Raw genomic sequence first — 19,891 nt, forward strand, 5'->3', positions numbered from 1 at the left:
TTCCTGCGAGGTATGGGTCTCCCTATGGGAGACTCCGATACCTCCCCACTGTTCTCGCTGGAAGCCTCCCTGAGCCCTCCCTCCTGCTCGCATTCCCTCAGAGACCCACTCCTCCCCCTGCTGGTCCCTGCTTCAGCAGTTGAGTCTCTTTCATCCTGCCTGAGTCCCTCCACCACCTGATGCTCTGATGGCAGTTCCCTGACATCCACCTCCCCTCCAGGGCCCCCCTCACCCCCTCCCAATTCCTCCCCCCTGGGAGGTGAAGGGCTAAAACCCCGAAACGAATCTTCCTCATCTTCTGACGTCTCGAACAATTCTCTCCATCGATCGTCGTCCTGGCCAGCTGAATCCTCCTCCTCTTCAGAATCTGGGAACCCCTCCAACTCCTCTTCCTCGTCGGTGGTGGCAAAGTATTCCCTTCGGAACCTCGCTACAGGCTGAGGTTTACGTGGGAACCTCTGATGAAAAGTCTCTATTAAAACCTCGTCATTGACATCCTCTGCCCTAACCCAGGTGTTTTCCGACTCCGGTTCCCCTTCCCACATTACCAAATACTCTACTTGATCTCCCTTCCACCTGGAATCGAGGATCTCCGCTACATGGTAGCTGTGTTCCTTCTCCTCCATTGCTGGTCCCCTAGTGACCCTCCCCTCACTGTCTCCTCTATACGGTGACAGCAACGACCTGTGAAAAACTGGGTGCAGCTTCATGTGGTTCGGTAACCGGAGCCTGAAAGCCACTGGATTGACCTGCTGTATGACTTCAAACGGACCCAGCCTTTTGGGTCTTAATTTCTTACAACCTCCTTTGAATGGCAACCCTTGGGTTGACAGCCACACCTGGTCCCCCACCCTGATGCTTTCACCTTCCCTTCTGTTTTTGTCTGCTTGCCTCTTATATTCCTCCTTAGCCCTGTTTAAGTTGAGTTGGAGCTGGCGATGGATCGCTTCCATTTCTTCCACGAACTGTTCTGCAGCTGGAACGCTCCAGTTCTCCCCCTCCCCCCCTGGGAAGGCTCTGGGATGGCACCCGTGATTAGCCAAAAAGGGGCTCATCCCCGTGGACACGTTCTCTGCATTGTTGTAGGCAAATTCTGCCAACGCCAGCTTCTCCACCCAATCATTCTCTCTGTCATTAACATAACACCTCAAATATTGTTGGAGAACCCCATTTGCTCTTTCCGCCTGCCCGTTGGTTTCAGGATGACGGGCCGTCGAGAAATTAACCTCTACATGCAGTAAGCTCATGAGCTTCCTCCAGAACCTGGAAGTAAATTGTTTCCCTCGGTCTGAAACCACCCTCAAGGGGGCGCCATGCAACCTAAACACATTCTCTACAAACAATTTGGCGGTTTCTTCTGCTGTAACCGCATGTGAGCAGGCTATGAAGTGGGCCATTTTAGTTAACAGGTCTACTACAACCATGATGGCTGTTTTCCCTCTAGACCTTGGCAGATCAGTCATGAAATCTATTGCCACTGCTTCCCACGGTCTCTCAGGTGTGGGCAGTGGTTCTAATAAACCAGCCGGCGCCTGCCTCTCCCCCTTGGCTCTTTGGCATTGTTCACACCCTCTCACATACTCCCGCACATCTTCCCTGACCTTGGGCCACCAAAATTCCCTGGTAACCAGCCACATGGTTTTGTGTTGCCCAAAGTGCCCTGCTGTGGGGCTATCGTGCAGCTGCTTGAGTACTTTCTCCCTCAATTCCCCTTCAGGTATATATAACGCTCCCTTATAATACAATGCCCCATTTCTCTCCTCAAAACCACCGGGTTTGTCTTCCTCCCCTCTGAGATCCCTGAGTTTCCCCTGGGCGTATGCATCCTGCACCGTACCCTCTACCAATTCCCTTTGCCCCACCAAAGTCGCCCCACACACCCAGCGGTCCTCTGGAATGATATGGGTTTCTTCGGGTGCTCCCTCCCCCTCCAAATATTCAGGCTTGCGTGAGAGAGCGTCCGCCCTAACATTCTCTGGGCCTGGCACATAACAAATCTCAAAGTTAAATTTGGAGAACTCTTGGGCCCATCTCAACTGCCTTTGGTTGAGCACTCGCGCCGTTCTCCAGTACTCTAGATTTTTATGGTCCGTGCACACTTGCACTTTATGTTGTGCACCAACTAGCAGATGCCTCCATCTCCGGAACGCCTCATGAATAGCAAGCAGTTCTCGGTCGTACACCGTGTAGTTCCTCTCGGATTTGTTCAGCTTCCGCGAGAAGAAGGCACACGGACGCCACTCCGACTCCTCCTTCCCCGGCTGCAGAAGAAGCACCGCCCCTATGGCTCTGTCAGATGCGTCTGTTTCAACCCTTAGCTTCTTTCGTAAATCCACATGCAGAAGTTGTTCTTCAGAGGCGAAGGCCCTTTTCAGTTCCTCAAACGCTCGCCCCGCCTCCGCCGTCCATACAAACTTCTTCTTACTGCTGAGACAGTCAGTGATGGGCGCCGTCAGATGGGCGAAGTTGCGGATGAACTTACGATAAAAGTTTCCAAACCCTAGGAACCTCTGCACATCCTTCTTGGTTTTGGGTGTTTTCCATTCCAGCACTGCCTGTACCTTGCCGGGATCCATGGCCAATCCCTTGTCTGACAGGCGGTACCCCAGGAATTCCACCTCCTTGGTATGGAACCGACACTTCTCCAGTTTGACCCACAGCCTGTTGGCTTGCAGTCTGCTCAACACTTCTCTGACGTCTCTCACATGTTGCTCCTCATTCTCAGAATACACCAACACATCATCTAGAAAGGCAACGCAATTCTTGTAGAGCAAAGGGCCCAGCACGTGGTTCATAAAAGATTGAAAACACGCGGAGCCTGCTTGTAATCCAAATGGCATAACGAGGTATTCAAACGCCCCCAAAGGGGTAAACATGGTGGTTTTCCATTCATCCCCTTTCCTTATGCGTATCAGGTTGTACGCCCCCCTTAGATCCAGCTTTGTGAAAATCTTTCCCTTCCTCACCATGGTCAAAATATCATCAATTCTGGGCATAGGGAACGCCACCGGTTCAGTCACTGCATTCAGCCGCCTAAAATCACATACAAGTCTCGGCTTGTCCGCATTTTTTTTGTCCACAAAGAACACTGGGCTCCCCCCTGCTGCTTTGGACTCTCTGATGAAGCCTCTCTTCAGGTTCTTGTCAATGAACCCTCGCAACTCCTGCATTTCCCTGTCTGACATGGCATACAACTTGCCCACGGGAAGCTGTGCTCCAGGGAGTAAATTGATCTGACAATCAAAGGGTCTATGAGGTGGTAGTTGGTCAGCTTCCTTCTCGCTGAACACGTCGCTGAGATCTGCATACTGTGGTGGTACCTTCACCTTCCCCATTACTTCAGTCCCTGCTAGGGTGGCTTGGGCCCCTACTGAACCCTTCTCCCCTTTGCAGTGTTCTAGGCAATGTGCTGAACCAAAGGACACCACTCTTTGATGCCAGCCAACCAGCGGATCATGTAGAGCTAGCCAGCTCATTCCCAAAATAATGGGAGCGCCTCCCAGGGTGGCCACATTAAACGCTATCAGTTCTGTGTGCCTTGCCACCCTCATTATCATTGGGACAGTCTGCAAGCGGACTCCTCCTCCCAACAACTCCCTGCCATCAATCGTGGTCACCTGCAGGGGGTTGCTTAAAGGGATGGTCTGTATCTGGTGTTCAGCAGCAAACTCCTTGCTCATAAAATTGCAGGAGCTGCCTGAGTCCAATAGCGCCTTTATTTTTAGGGGGTGCCCATTCTGCAGCTCTAGCGACACTTCAATCACTAGAGCAGGTCGAGGAGCTTCTGGCACGGGCACTTTCACTGCTCTTTGGCCTGGCTGCAGTGCCCCAATTGTGGCAACCAGGCGTTGGCTTTTACCTGCTCCGCTCCCCCTTCTTCTCCCCCCTCAACAGCTCCCACCATCCCTTGCCATTCCTTCCTCTGGGGGCAGACTCTGGCAAAGTGGCCTGGCTGTTGGCAGAGATAGCATTTCCGGGGGCCCTTTCCCTCCTTCTTAGCTCCCTCGCTGGTTTTTGAAAATGCGCGCGCGCGCGCTGTTCCGATTTCCATCGGCTCTGCCGGCGGGAAAGCTGGCTCAGGAATGTCTGGAATGCGGAACTCCTTCCAACGTTCCCCTCTCCCTTCCCGCCTCTCCAAGGCTCTTGCCTCCTGCCGCGCTCCTATGGTCAGCGCAGATTTGGTCAGCTGATCCATAGACTCCGCCCTGGGGCTCCGTGCCAGCTCGTCTTTCACCCCCGAAGAAAGACCTTCTTCAAATAGCATTTGAACGGGTGCCGCCGATAAATCCCAACTCAGTCTGTGAATCAGCATGGTAAACTCAGTCCAATATTCACGGACAGATCGACTCCCCTGCTTACAAGCCATTAGCTGTCTGCGCACCACCCCTTCCTCAATATCGCTGGAAAACATGATATCCATTGCACGAAAGAACTTCATTGTGTCCTTTAGTATGTCATTGTGCGTTGCCATTAGGGGTCGCACCCAGTCTCTAGCCCCTTTCTCAAGATGCCCAATTACAAAAGCAACTCGCGATTCCTCATCAGGGAACTCATCGAACTGCACATTAAGGGCATATTGCATCTCTGTCCTAAAAGCATGGTAGTCCTTGGGGTCCCCCCCAAATTTCTGCACCAATCCTGGTACCTTTCTGGGGAATTGAGTGGCTCTCCCCTTCTTGTCTGCATCCTGAGCCCTTCTCTCCTCCAGCCTCGCCGTCTGCAGGGCCAGTTGAACCTCCAACGCTCGGTATCTATCTTCCAAGCTTGGACCAGCTCCAGCCCCTGCTCCTCCGGTTCCGGTTGGTTCGCTCATGATGCCTTCTCTTGCACAGGCAGCGTACAAAGACTGTCGGACTGCTGTGAGGGTTTGATTAGCTGCTTGTGCGTGAAAACGTGCTCCCTCAGAGTTTGTGCGCCCCCACAAACCTCCGTGTGTGACGGAGCTCCTCAGACATGTCTGCTCTAGTCACTAGTAGAGTCCGACAGTGGCTGTCTGCGGAAGCGTTTCCAACAAAGAAGTTCCTTAACGGAAACGCGTCTCCTGGACTCACGGCGTGACAGTTTCCTGCGAGGTATGGGTCTCCCTATGGGAGACTCCGATACCTCCCCACTGTTCTCGCTGGAAGCCTCCCTGAGCCCTCCCTCCTGCTCGCATTCCCTCAGAGACCCACTCCTCCCCCTGCTGGTCCCTGCTTCAGCAGTTGAGTCTCTTTCATCCTGCCTGAGTCCCTCCACCACCTGATGCTCTGATGGCAGTTCCCTGACACCACCATTATAAATCTATACTGCCCTCCTCTTCTCAGGAAGGTTCCGGAAGGTTCCACCATGTCCAGTCCCTGACATTAGGCCAGGTGGGGCTGGCCTGGGCGAAGAAAGAGACCCCCTTTGATTGGTGTCAACAATGAGCAGTCCAGGTAATAAATGGGGTGCAACTTTATTTACAATGTAAAGTGCATCACACAGAAGTTGTTCAAACACATGACAAGCAGTGACATAAATGACAATACATTATTTGAATTTAATTTTTAAAAAAAACAACAACAGGTTAATTCCTCTGAGGATTTCGTATAGTAAAAAGAGATTGAAATTCACCAATCCAGCCTTTTATTGTTTCCTCTAGGAACTGCATCGCAGCAGCGGTGCTGTTCTTGAGGGTTGTCTCTGGGTCGTTAGGTTTCGAACTCTCTGCCTGCTCACCATATAAACAGCAAAATGTATGAACAGCTAGAACTGAAAACAGGTCGGTTGGCTTTATAATCCCTCCCCGACATTTCCCCGCCTCTCAGATCAAAAGTGTGGTTCAAAAGACGGGCTTTTTTCAGGGAAAGGTATGATTCAGAATGCCACCAGGATAAAATAATACACAGAATGCTTGAACACAGAGGAAAATAGGGCAATTTTTCAATGATTCGAGGAAGGCAATGGCAGCTGAGTTTAAATTCCATTTCTTACCCACTCAATGAGGGTTTCTAAGGTGGAAATATACTCTGACTTGGGAGTTACTCTTCACTGAACTCAGCAAGACCTACTTATGAGTAAACATGCATAGGGTTTGGTCTGCGCATGTATCGCTCTGTAAATCTTGTAGAACAGCAAGTTCTCTTAAAAGTCTCTGTGTGAAGATAAGCTAATCATTAGTGTATGTATGTATGCTATGTTCCAGCACATGTGCATTATGTTGTGGAGATTGCTGCCTGCTGTTGCAATGACAGGAGCAGATAATGAAGAGGGGAAGGCTGTGAAAAAAGAACGTCAGTGGAATTGCAGGACAATATATTCTTAGTTTAGTCAGTGTTATACACAGTTGCTCTCCCAGGGCTGATTCTTCATTACACTTTCTGCTCAAAACTAGACAGTGGTAGGTTAACAACAGGAAGATTTAAAGGAACTATTAGAAATGACTATCAAAAGCAGCAGAGATATGAGATGATCAGAGCCCCCCCCGAACTTGAAGCATGGGAAGTCCCAATAAAAAATTTATAATTCGGCAGAATATTTGGATTATTTTATATATATATGTATATGTATAATTTGGAATACTTAATGTGATTTGATTGGATTGTTAAAATGGAAAACGTAATAAAAATGATTTTAAAAAAACAAAACAAAACTAGACAGTGGTGACCATATATTTATTAGAAAATGCATTTTCATTATTTCAACTCCTCCTCTTAATTTTTATAGGTTCCTGGTAAAAGAGCTATATGTTTTGTCTTTCTATCCTGTTTGCTCTTAGTATCTCCAAGCCCCTGCAAAAACCTAAAAATAAAATTCTTGTAGTTGTGCACATGCACCAGAAAGGGAGAGCCCGGCTGTCCTCAGAAAGGACCATAACAGTGAGGTTATAAAAGATTAACAATTATTTCCTACCCTTTTGGAATGAATCTAACTGCTATCAGACACACGGGCTGTTTTCAAACCAGGGCCCTAGTCAGTGGTCTTCCACTGTCAGCTGAAAGTTGATGTTTAACTCCCAAGTACAGAGATATTTTCCCAGCTAACAGTCATGGTTGTCTATCCACAACACAAATGCTTAAGTGGGTGGCACAGAACTGATATTTCAAGTACGTTACAGATGGGAAGTAATCTCATTCCCTGTTTCAGGGATGCTAACTTGAATAAAATATTGGGGGGGGGGAGCAGGAAAGCCTCACCCCACATTATTGATCACAATATGTGACACACACCATTTGAATGGCAATGCCAATCATCTTGGGGGGGGGACCTGGCCCCCTCAGATATTTTATTGAGGGGGGCCGAAGGGACCTCGGCCGCTAGGGGTTGGCTCCTATGCCCAGAAAGTGAGGAGGAATTAAAGAAACTTTTAATGAGGGTGAAAGAGGAGAGCGCAAAATACTGTCTGAAGCTCAACATCAAAAAAACCAAGATCATGGCCACTGGGCCCATCACCTCCTGGCAAATAGAAGGGGAAGAAATGGAGGCAGTGAGAGATTTTACTTTCTTGGGCTCCATGATCACTGCAGATGGTGACAGCAGCCACGAAATTAAAGATGCCTGCTTCTTGGGAGAAAAGCAATGACAAACCTAAACAGCATCTTAAAAAATACCGACATCACCTTGCCAACAAAGGTCCGTATAGTAAAAGCTATGGTTTTACAAGTAGTGATGTATGGAAGTGAAAGCTGGACTATAAAGAAGGCTGATCGCTGAAGAATTGATGCTTTTGAATTATGGTGCTGGAGGAGACTCTTGAGAGTCCCATGGACTGCAAGAAGATCAAACCTCTCCATTCTGAAGGAAATCAGCCCTGAGTGCTCACTGGAAGGACAGATCCTGAAGCAAAGGCTCCAATACTTTCGCCACCTCATGAGAAGAGGACTCCCTGGAAAAGACCCTGATGTTGGGAAAGATGGAGGGCATAAGGAGAAGGGGACGACAGAGGACGAGATGGTTGGATAGTGTTCTCGAAGCTACCAGCATGAGTTTGACCAAACTGCGGGAGGCAGTGGAAGACAGGAGTGCCTGGTGTGCTCTGGTCCATGGGGTCACAAAGAGTTGGACACGACTAAACAACAACAAGTGTGTAACATTTGCAGTGCACTACCATGTTTTGTTTTGTTTTTTTTTAAAAAAACAGAAGCCTACAGGGCAAATTCAGTCTCCGATCATTTTGTTTAAACATAGATTACATGCAAACGTACTACGAGCCTCCTGAAAACTCGCGATGGACGCAGCCGTTGATTCCATCCACACTTTTCCGAAAAATCCGCCACCACAAGCTTAAGTCTGGAGCTTATGGGCAACTGCAATACGCTCATAATAAAAAAAATAACTTGTATTGTTTTGCTGCGAGTTTTTGAGTCCTAATCACAGGTATTGCAAGCAATGCAATATGGAAGCGGCAAAGTGTGGGGAAAAGATGCGCTCACCAGTCACATTACTCTGTGTCACAGTGAACTCCTTGGCAGAAGACAATCTAGCAAAGCTAAGCCCATTTACACCTCTAAGGAGCAAACTGCAATACTCTTTGAAGCCAAAAATAAGGTGCCACAGGGCAGGGGTAGAACCAGAATTCAGTGATCAAGGAGTGACCATTAAGCAAGCAAACAGTGTCTAATTAAGCGGCAAATAGTGTCATTTTTTGTAGAGAGTAGGAAGTGTGGAAGAAGCACCTGTTGTTCTATGGAAAACACTCAGGCTGGAAAGTAGTAAATTCATACATGAAATACAGCAGAATTAGCACTGGGTCCAAACATCGTCCTTCCCCCTTTGTTTCTGACCATCTTTTAATTTTAGCAGTGGCTGAATCATTGTAGTTTGAGATCTCTGGTGATGAAAGTTACAGTACTGTGACCTTTGTATTGCTTAGGATCACTAGTTGTAATGGCCTCACTCAGGAAGGAAGGACGGCAAATAAACATCCACATTATTAGCATCAGAAAATGTTTGGAAGATAGTGAAATAAGATGATGTATTTAATTTTTATGTTTTTAAGGTTTGATGTTATGTTATTAATAACTTTTTCGGTTGAGAGGTAGCAAAGCGGGTGAAAATAGAAACAAACCAGAAACGCAAGTTGGGGGAAGTCTTGGAGGGGAGAGAGGGAGGAATATGTAGTAAACATTAAGAATTTGAGATGTATGTAATGAACGAAAATGGAAAATGAATATATATATTTAAAAAGGAAGGAAGGACAGCAAACAAATGATGTCAGTGGCAGGCAAATAAGAAGCCTAATTTCCATCTCTTTTACGAAAACGGCAACTAGTGTTTTGTTTATTTAATTCTGAATTAAACGGCAACCAAGCACCACCACAACACATGTGTGTGTGTGTTTTAAATATGTAAGCCATAAATCTACAGTAAAGTGATTGTGTGTTGCTTCACACCAGAGCTAATCGAGGGGGGATGCCTTCTACTTATTATTGTGATGGTCAGGTCTGAAAGAATCGCACAATTCTTTCTCTGTTGCAGGAAGTGGAGAGAGATGAATTTGTCTCCTTCAAACAGTAGGGTTTCCATGCCACATGAAAAACTGCTTTTGAAAATTGGTGGGACGGGCAGGTTTGTGTGTGTGTGTGAACCAGAGGATGACAGGGCACAACTTATGCTCAAGGATTTGCAACAATAATTAAAAAATACTCTCAGTCGACAACATTGTTTGTACATTTGTGTGTACTGACAGCAGCATATACGATAACACTTCTGCATGTGAAAAAGGTGGTTCTTTTCATACTAAAAAAAAGTATTAAGAAAACATCGTACAAAATTTAAAAAGAACATTTTAAAAACTCAAACACGTTGCTGTTGTTTAAAAAAACAAACAAACCCTGCACTGGGTTCGATTTTACAATGCCTGTAAAATACCAGGGTGTACTGGAGCAGTCCTGGAATGTCCAGAGTTCATGTTAAAAGTGGTGGAATCCAGATTTCCTTTTCCTAGATTAGCACACATGGAACAAGAGGGAAAAAACAGGTTAATTATTCACTACAGATCTTTACACACAAGGACAAAACAGGGTGTGCTGCATCGGGAAGACGTCTGCCCTTATTATTATTATTATTATTATTATTATTATTATTAGTTTATATACCGCCCAACACCTGGAGGTCTCAGGGCGGTTCACAGAAAAAATCACAACATATATAATCAGAATAAAAACAACCCAATAAAGCCCCACCCCCCAAATAAAGAGCCACATTTGAAAAGGGTATAGGATGTCAAACAGATCAACCAAAGGCCTGGTTAAAAAGGAACATTTTTGCCTACCGCCTAAAGGTGTGTAATGAAGGCATCAGGAGAACTTCCCTGGGGAGAGCATTCCACAAAATGGGGAGCCACTGCAGAGAAGGCCCCGTTCTCGTGTTGCCACCCTTCGGACCTCTCAAGGAGGAGGCACAGGAAGAAGGGCCTCGGAAGGTGATCTCAGGGTTTGGGTAGGTTCATATGGAAAGAGGCGGTCTTTGAGGTATTGCAGTCCTGAGCCGTTTAAGGCTTTATAGGTCAAAACCAGCACTTTGAATTGGGCGCGGAAACTAATTGGGAGCCAGTGCAAAATAGGGTGAGCAAGGTGTTGGGCCTGGAAGTGAGGCTGGGGAGGAGCTCCAAGGGTCAAAGAAAGAGGTCCAGAGGGCCGCATTCAGCTTCCTTGGGAGGTTGTGGACTCTCCTTCCTTGGAGGTTTCCAAGCAGAGGTTGAATGGCAATCTGTCCTGGATGCTTTAGGTGAGATTCCTGCATTGCAGGGGCTTGGAATCAATGACCCATGAGGTCCCTTCCAACTCAACAATTCTAGGATGCTTTGGTCCATGGGGTCACGAAGAGTCGGACATGACTAAATGACTAAACAACAACAACAAATGATTCTACCTTCTCCAGACCTGTTGTAAGTGGTTGTGTGTACAGAGAGGCCAGAATTTGGGACGAAACTCTTAAACCAAAACTACATACATTGAATTGAATTGAATTTTATTATTACGGTCACAGACCAGTTCTGGCTCACTTACTATATCAGGAAAATCATAAAACACAACAATATATTGAATTGCAATTGGGTATGACAGAGGCAATTCAGATATAGCTGCAGTTAAAAATATATATTAAATCTTGATCACTAAAATATAACCTAAAATTAACCTTAATCATTTTGGTAGTACAGCTTGTTCCCTAAGTTTTATAGCAGTCGCACAGAATTTGGCCACCCTTAGCGTGATCTCTGGATCCTTGTCCTCTACCAGGAGTTTTAGACATTGAAGTTCGGACCCATTTGGAGATTTTTGTATAACAGGAGTGATAAATACAGAGCGTAGAAATGGCAGTTTCTACCTCCATCAAGCCGCAGGGGAAACTACATACATACCTAGAGCAGTCGTGTCCAGTCCAAGGTGACGGGCAATGGCACCGATCCGGTCGTACGCATTTCCCACCATTTAAGCATGGAGACTGGCAGACAGCTGTATTAGAAGACCACAGATCCACATTAGCATTTGTTTGCATCACGGGTTGCTAAGCCATGGGCCTTCCAGATGTTGAAGGGCCACACTGGACGATGGGTGTTGTAGTCCCAACAACATCTGGGAGGGGGAGACGCAGGCTAGCCGTCCCAGTTTACACTGTGGCCTGTATAAAGTGGTACCTCAGGTTACATACGCTTCAGGTTACAGACTCCGTTAACCCAGAAATAGTACCTCGGGTTAAGAACTTTGCTTCAGGATGAGAACAGAAATTGTGCTCCGGCGGCACGGCAGCAGCAGGAGGCCTCATTAGCTAAAGTGGTGCTTCAGGTTAAGAACAGTTTCAGGTTAAGAACGGACCTCCGGAACAAATTAAGTACTTAACCCGAGGTACCACTGTAACTGCTTACACATAACCGTTTCCAACTGAACAAGTTTTCAGCCAGTTTAACTGCATGGCTTGCCATGGTAATGCAAGCAGGTGTCTTTTAAAAATAATAATAAACAAATGGAAGGATTCTGTACATCAGTTTTGAAAACTCCAGGGGTTTTTGTTCTGTTCATGTGGAGGCAAAACAAATGGAGGTCTAGGGAGAAACTTTCAGTGGCTAGTGGAAGCGGACAGTTTGCCCTTCATAGCTCTGCCTCTTTATTCCTACGCCTTCCTTCCCATATGTACATTTCCTTCATTGCCATAGGCCTCAGCCTTTCTCTGCACTGCTTTGCTTTTTCATATCCATTGGCTTTTTCTTCTTTTGGCTGCTGAAAAAAAGAGAAGGAATCACCCACCCGCTGTTCCCCCAAACCCTTTCTTCAGAAAAGGAAGGCCTGAATCACGACAAACTTCAGGGAGGTTTCTTTCAGAGCTCCCTGCAGTGTCATCCGATTTTCGTTCCTTGAGAACAGAAAATATTTACACATACGCTTACAACTGAGGATGAATTTGTAACATGCAAAATAGGGCTTATTTCTCTATGGCACAAACTTTTCGTGACGGGTGCAGATTAAAGGGAGGGACGTGGGTGGCACTGTGGTCTAAACCACAGAGCCTAGGGCTTGCCGATCAGAAGGTTGGCGGTTCGAATCCCCGCAATGGGGTGAGCTCCCGTTGCTTGGTCCCTGCTCCTGCCCACCTAGCAGTTCGAAAGCACGTCAAAGTGCAAGTAGATAAATAGGTACCGCTCCAGCGGGAAGGTAAATGGCTTTTCTGTGTGCTGCTCTGGTTTGCCAGAAGTGGCTTAGTCATGCTGGCCACATGACCCGGAAGCTGTACGCTGGCTCCCTCGGCCAGTAAAGTGAGATGAGTGCCGCAACCCCAGAGTCGTCCGCGACTGGACCTCATGGTCAAGGGTCCCTTTACCTTTTTATGTGCCTGTTTCCATTGACAGACATGAAGGGATCATGACAGCAAAAGTCATTTGTTGTTTTTTGTTTCCAGAAACATACATTTTAAACCAATTCTCTTAACCTGCATGTGCGGAATCCATCTCAGTTCTTATAACCCAGAAAACAGGGAATGGAAAGAAAAACCAAAAAAAGAGAGAAAGGTACAGAAAACAAATAGTTGAAAAATGCAATGATTTGATAAGGACTTCTCTGTTTGTTGATAACTGGACATGGATGTAAAGTGGGAAAAGGGGCAGAATCTCTGTGGAAGCTGTTATACTAAAAGGAACAGCCTGTAGCTGAACTATAAGGGACAAATAATTAAGGAACTAATCTTACTCAGTAGGAATAGTGCCCAAATAGCCATGTGATAGCTATAGTAGTTTCACTGTGCTAGCTATTTAATTACCCGGAAAATGGGCAGAGAGATAAAACCCTAGCATTTCCTGTTAAATCTGAGACACAAAGACTAGGTTTGATAGGAACAAATAACTGAGAGTGCAATCCTATGGCTGTTTACTTAGAAGTCCAACTGTTTTCCCTCGGGGCTTACACCTCATAGGGCTGCAGCCCAAGACGAACTGGAAGTCCTATTTTAGGAGTTTATTTTTAAAAAAACATTGGCGCAATCCTCTCAAGACAATACATAATGGATGCCTTGAATATTACAGGTTTGGAAACGGAAGGCAAATACATTCAACTGCGACCCTCGTGAGCTTGCCACACACATTTACATTTTAAAAGTATGCTTAAAGTTATTTCAAGTGTGCACCTAAACCAGGGGTGGAGTCCAAAGGGTGGCTATCAAGCCATTTTAGGCGGCCCTCAGGGGCATTTGATGCCCCCACCGGCCCTCCCGCTGCCTTCCCAAAGCCATGTAAGCGAGGTGCTCGGTTTGGGGAAGGAGGTGCGAGGGCTCTGATAGGACCCTCACATCCTCCTACCTCCTTCCCAAAGCTTAGTTAGTGATTTCCCAGTTTTGGGAAGGAGGTAGGAGGGCTCTAGGACCCAGAGGGCCCACACATCTCCTTCCTAGAGTTCCCAGTGCCTCACTTAGCCAGCTTTGGGTAGAAAGCAGCATGAGGGCTCTGAGGGGTGCGTGCTTCAAATTCCACCACCCCCACAAGGCAGCGTGTGCCCCTCCCTGCGTTCTGTGTCAAAGTACTTTTGCAGCCCACTTCGTATGAAAAGTTGGACCACACTGACCTGAGGTAAAAGGTTAAGGTAAAGGACCCCTGGACTGTTAAGTCCAGTCAAAGGTGACTATATCAAATGTGACATCCTATCAGATGTCAAAGAGATAAACAACTACCTGACATTTAGAAGACATCTGAAGGCAGCCCTGTTCAGGGAAGTTTTTAATGTGTGACATTTTGATGCGTTTTTAATCTTTGTTGGAAGCCACCAGGAGTGGCTGGGGAGGCCCAGTCAGATGGGCGGAGTACAAATAATAAATTATTATTATTATTATTATTATTATTATTATTATTATTATTATTATTATTATTATTATTGGGTTGAGGCACTCATCTCTCTTCAGGCCGAGGGAGCCGGCATTTGTCCGCAGACAGATTTTCCAGGTCATGTGGCCAGCATGACTAAACCACTTCTGGAGCCAGTGTGGTGTAGTGGTTAAGAGCGGGGGACTCGTAATCTGGTGAACCGGGTTTGATTCCCTGCTCCTCCATATGCAGCTGCTGGGTGACCTTGGGCCAGTCACACTTCTTTGAAGTCTCTCAGCCTCACTCACCTCACAGAGTGTTTGTTGTGGGGGAGGAAGGGAAAGGAGATTGTTAGCCGCTTTGAGACTCCTTAGGGTAGTGATAAAGCGGGATATCAAATCCAAACTCCTGTTAGTATTTCATGCCTCTGTTGCTGCAGATGTGATTTACACCAATCTCATCTGCAGCAACGGAGGCGTGAAATACTAACATCCTGTCTGGAAGCCAGAGCGCACGGAAATACTGTTTACCTTCCCGCCAGAGCAGTACCTATTTATCTACTTGCTTTCGAACTGCTTTCGAACTGCCAAGTTGGCAGGAGCTGGGGCAGAGCAACAGGAGCTCACCCCGTTGCGAGGATTCGAACCGCTGACCTTCTGATCGGCAAGCGCAAGAGGCTCTGTGGTTGAGACCATAGCTCCACCCACTTAAAAAAAAACAACAACTGGGAAATATTGTATGTAGATTTTATAGCTAAATGGTCTATGTGAACGTTAACACTGCTATGAGTGTTTGTGGAAACATCCTTGCTGGAAAACTCTCATTGCAAGACCAGTTAAGAAAAACACTTATTTACAACGTAATGTAATATGTTTAATTAAGCTTATGTGTAGGTCTATCCAAGGCTTAGATTCTAAGGAAGCATAGCATGTATTCTAAGCCTCGATAATTAGCATGTATGTCAAAGCTAATTAGCTGAGGCACATTTCCTGGGTTGGTGTTTTGGACTTGGCAAGCCTAGCCAAATCAACAAGTGTCGATGAAACTTCTTTTGAGATGTCTCTGCCTGGGGTGAACCACCAGAGGTTCAAAGCATTCAAGGAAAAAGGAGTTGGTATGTAAATAATTGGAGCCCCACCCCCTGTAGATAATGAGGGCTTAGTTTAGGGAGTGATGTAACCAGGAAGCAGAGAAGGTGAGCTGGGATGTGCTTTCAGAGCAAGGAAGACTGCAGAGAATGGATGCTGACGCTGCAATCATGGAATAAGCTGGTGACTTTTGGGGCTGCTGCTGCCATGAGCCCCTTCACTGAAAGCTTCAGGTTGCATATGTGTGTAAATAAGCCATATATCATAAAGACACCACAGACTCCTCGGTGCCTGGAACCCCTAAGGTCTCAGTAGACTGGGGTGGCGTGCAATGATAAGATTATGACATTGTCCCTCAAAGCTTCCCAGGAACAATTACAGGCCAGCATAACAGATGTTGCTGTTAGATAGCGGGAGGCACAAAGTGAGACAGGTTTACCCTGATGGCAACGGGATCCGGTCCACCCTGCTTGGCAGTCACACTGGTAAGGAGCCACACAGCGACCTCCATTCAGGCAATGCAGGATGCAGATTGCTAAAGAGAAGATGGGGGGGGGGAGTACCAGAGAAAATAAATGCATCAATATTAGGACCAGAAAAACCACTTTCATAAAGTGGGATGATTGAACTAAAATGCCCAAGCTTATTTAAACATATCGTATTTTTCGCTCCATAAGACGTGCCTTTTCTCTCCTAAAAGGTAAGGGGAAATGTGTGTGCGTCTTATGGAGCGAATGCAGGGGGAGGCAGGCAGGAAAAGCTCCCAAGAGCCGCACACAAGCTCCGCGCAGCTCTTGTGGGCTTTTCCCCAGGAGGGAGAAGGGACTGACGCGGCCAGTCAGTCCCTTCTCCCTCCTTGTAGAAAAGCCCACAGGAGCCGCGCGCTCCTTAAAGGGTGCACAGCTCCTGTGGGCTTTTGTAGGAGGTGGGGGAATTGCCATAGCCACGCGCAGCCTCTCCCAGCTGGATCCCGCTCGCTGTCTTGGCTTCTTTGCTCTTTGGGGCGGGGGGGGGGGCGGAAATAAGATTTCCCCCTTGATTTCCCCCTCTAAAAACTAAGTGCGCCTTATGGTCTGGTGCGCCTTATGGAGCGAAAAATACGGTAATTATCTAGGGGATAAGGGTTCATCAATAAAGACCTGGTTATGTTTAGAATGATACCGCATAGGGAAATGTTCCCTGATACCAAGATGAGGGATTTTATGGAATGCAGATAGAGAGAACTGATAAGAATAATGATCTGTTGTGACCTTGACGGAAGCATACAATAGACGAGCCTTCTTGTGTTTTCGCTCACCTCCCCTTTTTTTCTTCCTTCTCCTTCTCCTTTCCTCTTTCTTTTTTTCTTTCCCATAATGGCTTATGTTCTATGTCATGTACTTTGATATTTTTTGTAGGTTTTTTAAAGCCTTTTCCATTATTATTATCATTGAGGATTTTTCTTTTGTAATTTTGGTTGTTTATATTTATCTGTATTTGTTTAAAGTTAAAGTTTAAAGCAAAATAAAAACAAAAATATTTTTTTAAAATGCCCAGGTTTTTTAAAAATATGTTTTTGCAAACGTTTTCCCCTAGCTTACTCTGTTAAATCACATTGTCTTTATACAATTCCCAACTGCACTTTCAACAGCAACCTTTAACTCTTTTTTTGAGTTAAGAGGCACATGAAATATCAGCGGTTGGCAGCATCCTCGACATTAGATCCTTTACAAACTGCGATGACATTAGATAAGGCATTCTTAAGCCTCCCCCATAGGATGTTACTACCATTCCAAGCCAAATGGGAAAAAAGAAAAGAAAACATGAACTTTGATGGATCTAGACAGCTGTCCATTCCTTTCCTTACAAAAGAGAGTTGAAAAGTGAATTGAGGTGGCAGATCACAATGACCAAGAGCACAAAAGCAATCCCTAAGTGTTGGGAGTCTCGGTTTAGCATTGCTGTCGACACTAAGGTAAGGAAACAAGCGGCGACATGTCAAGTGCAAGGCCAGCGCTGTGTGTCTGCTCCACCTCTGACTGATCTGTTCAAGCATAAAGGGGGGGGGGCAGGCAGACCTAGAATACTGCTTTAGAAACTATCATTAGAAAAGGTTAAGTTTTGTGATCAGCATAGAGTATACAAGTTGGAAGAAATTTCCCTGCTTTGTTTGGATTTCAAACACCAAACAGCTTCTCAATATTTATAATTGCTTTGTAAATGTAAATATGTTACTTTAAACAGTGGGAATGAAGGCATATATATATATTTGTCTGTACAGGGGGAAAAGACAGGTTGGCAGCAAACCTATAGAAATGAATGAACCTAAATTACGGAGGATTTCGGTGACTTGCGTTTGCAAATGTTCCATTAGTGCAAGCGTCACCTCTTGCTTGTTGGAAAGATCTCCTCTCTTCCTCCCATCCCTTGCACTGTTCTAGGTGTTCTCTTGACTCCCGTAGACCATTGTGGTGGTATGGGGGAGAGAGGCAAGTTGGGGGGCATTCAGGGCCGGATTTAGGTTTGATGAGGCCCTCAGCTACTGAAGGTAATGGGGCCCTTTATATGTCCAGCTGTCCTTTGTCAACTACAAATTGTCACTGTTTTTTGTGTTGAATATATGCTATATGGCAATTTATGGACCTAACAGGTCTCTAAAGCCATTTGCCCATGTTGCCATGCCACCAGTCCATGCAGAATGTAGGCACCCTATATATAGAAATGAGCAAACCAGTGATATTTTAGGGAGCAGGCTAGCAGGCGGGGCCCATGACTTACATCATAGGAGCCTACACAACACAAAACACTGCTGCTGTATGTAGGTTTTATTTTATCTTATATTTTGGAAATGTACATCCACAGGTTTTTTTCCCTTTAAATTTTTTTGGGCCCCCACCCCCAAGAGAGTGGGGCCCTAAGCTATAGCTTGTTTAGCTTATACGTAAATCTGACACTGGGGGCATTGCACTAGTGGAAATCCTTATGTGGGCTTCTGCTAACAGAACCAGCTGGTCATGGTCATTAATTTCAGAGGATCTTCTCTGAGCAAAACGTAGCACAATACCACCCATTGCGTTTCCCGTACAATGTAGGACGAACCCTTTTAAAAGAAAGGGCTCCGACAAGACAGTGTCATTTCCATTTGCTTTGGCAGCTGGCGCACCAAATGCACCTGACCTGGTTCTCTTTTAACTGTCTGCTTGGTTTTTGCTCTCTGAAGTGCAAATTTGGGCTCGGAGTTGTTTAGACTCTCTTTATCTTTTCTGTATAATCCGTTCACCTGGTTACAAAAAATGCTAGCAAACGAAGATGATGTGCACTGGATGCTCCTTGTAATATTTACACCACTGCTCTGCAATTCTCAAACAATCTGAACTTGCCGGGTGCGGAGAAGGAAGAACTTCTGTGACTACATTTTATTACATTTGCTACTATTACAGCGCAGTCCAGTGCAATATCTACTTAGGCGTATGTTCCACAGGGTTCAAAGGGGGGTTATTTCCAAGCTAAGCGTGCTGATAGGACTGTGGCTTCAGTATTTCATCAGAGATTGGCTATTTCTAGGGTTTTGCTGCAGATAGATGACCATCGCTGAGGGATGCATGATTGGCGTGAACCAATCGTGATACAGGATAGTGAGGGAGTCCAAACTTCTCTGTGGAAGATTTAACTTTTCACTATTTCTGGACCGATTCTGACAAGCACTGAAAATGCCAGTAATGTGGATGGAAACCTGGGATGCATACAGTCGTATGATTATCGTCTTCCAAAGCAACTACTCTATTCTGAACTTTAAAATGGAAAGTGTAATGCTGGTGGTCAACAGAAGAGGTTTAAAGACTCTCTCAAGGCAAATATTTAAAAATGTAGTATACACCAACAATTGGGAAACCAGTGCTCCAATTGGAGAACAGCCTTTTCCAAAGGTGTCATGGGCTTTGAAGACACTCGAACTCAGGACACAAGGGAGAAATGTGCTACGAGGAAGGCACGATTGGCGAACCCTCACCGTGATCAACTCCTGCCCGGAAACCTATGTCCCCACTGTGGAAGGACATGTGGATCCAGAATTGGCCTTCACAGTCACTTACGGACTCATTGTTAAAACTGTGGTTATGGAATACAATCTTACTCGGCTACGAGTGATCGCCAAAGAAAGAAGAAGTCGAGCTTGGAAGTAAAACAGAACCCGTTCTGGAAGTCCGTTCGACTTCCAAAACATTCGAAAACCAAATTGTGGCTTCTGATTGGCTGCAGGAAGCTCCTGAAGCCAATCGGAAGCCATGGAAGCCCCGTCGGACGTTCGGCTTCCAAAAATAGTTCCCAAACCGGAACAGTCACTTCCAGGTTTGCAACGTTTGGGAGCCAAAACGTTCAGGAACTAAGCTGTTTGACTTTCAAGGTACGGCTGTAATTTCAGGTGCTTAAGGTGGGTAGCACACACAGAATTTTTTTAAAAAATAATAAAGGTACGTACGCTCTTCACAGAGACGCCCCATCCATCCATCTGGGCAAGAACACACATTTGGTCTCTCACAGACGCCGCCATTCTGACACGGGAACCGGCAAATAGCTGGAAAGG

General features: G+C 46.0%; 1 protein-coding gene across 1 annotated transcript in view; it reads right to left on the bottom strand.

Moving 5' to 3' along the window:
* Positions 1-5,418: 5,418 nt before the first annotated feature.
* Positions 5,419-19,891, bottom strand: part of SVEP1 (sushi, von Willebrand factor type A, EGF and pentraxin domain containing 1) — a 128,769-nt gene continuing 114,296 nt past the window's right edge. Inside the window, exons 46-49 of the mRNA XM_081175963.1 lie at positions 19,787-19,882; positions 15,770-15,865; positions 11,321-11,414; positions 5,419-9,900 (exon numbers count right to left, since the gene is read on the bottom strand). Coding sequence (XP_081032089.1) covers positions 9,870-9,900; positions 11,321-11,414; positions 15,770-15,865; positions 19,787-19,882 — 317 coding nt within the window. The 3' untranslated portion in view covers positions 5,419-9,869. The remainder of the gene's footprint in view (positions 9,901-11,320; positions 11,415-15,769; positions 15,866-19,786; positions 19,883-19,891) is intronic.

This window comes from Podarcis bocagei (genome assembly GCF_964188305.1).
Source record: "Podarcis bocagei genome assembly, chromosome: 17".
In the NCBI taxonomy this organism is placed as follows: Eukaryota; Metazoa; Chordata; class Lepidosauria; order Squamata; family Lacertidae; genus Podarcis; species Podarcis bocagei.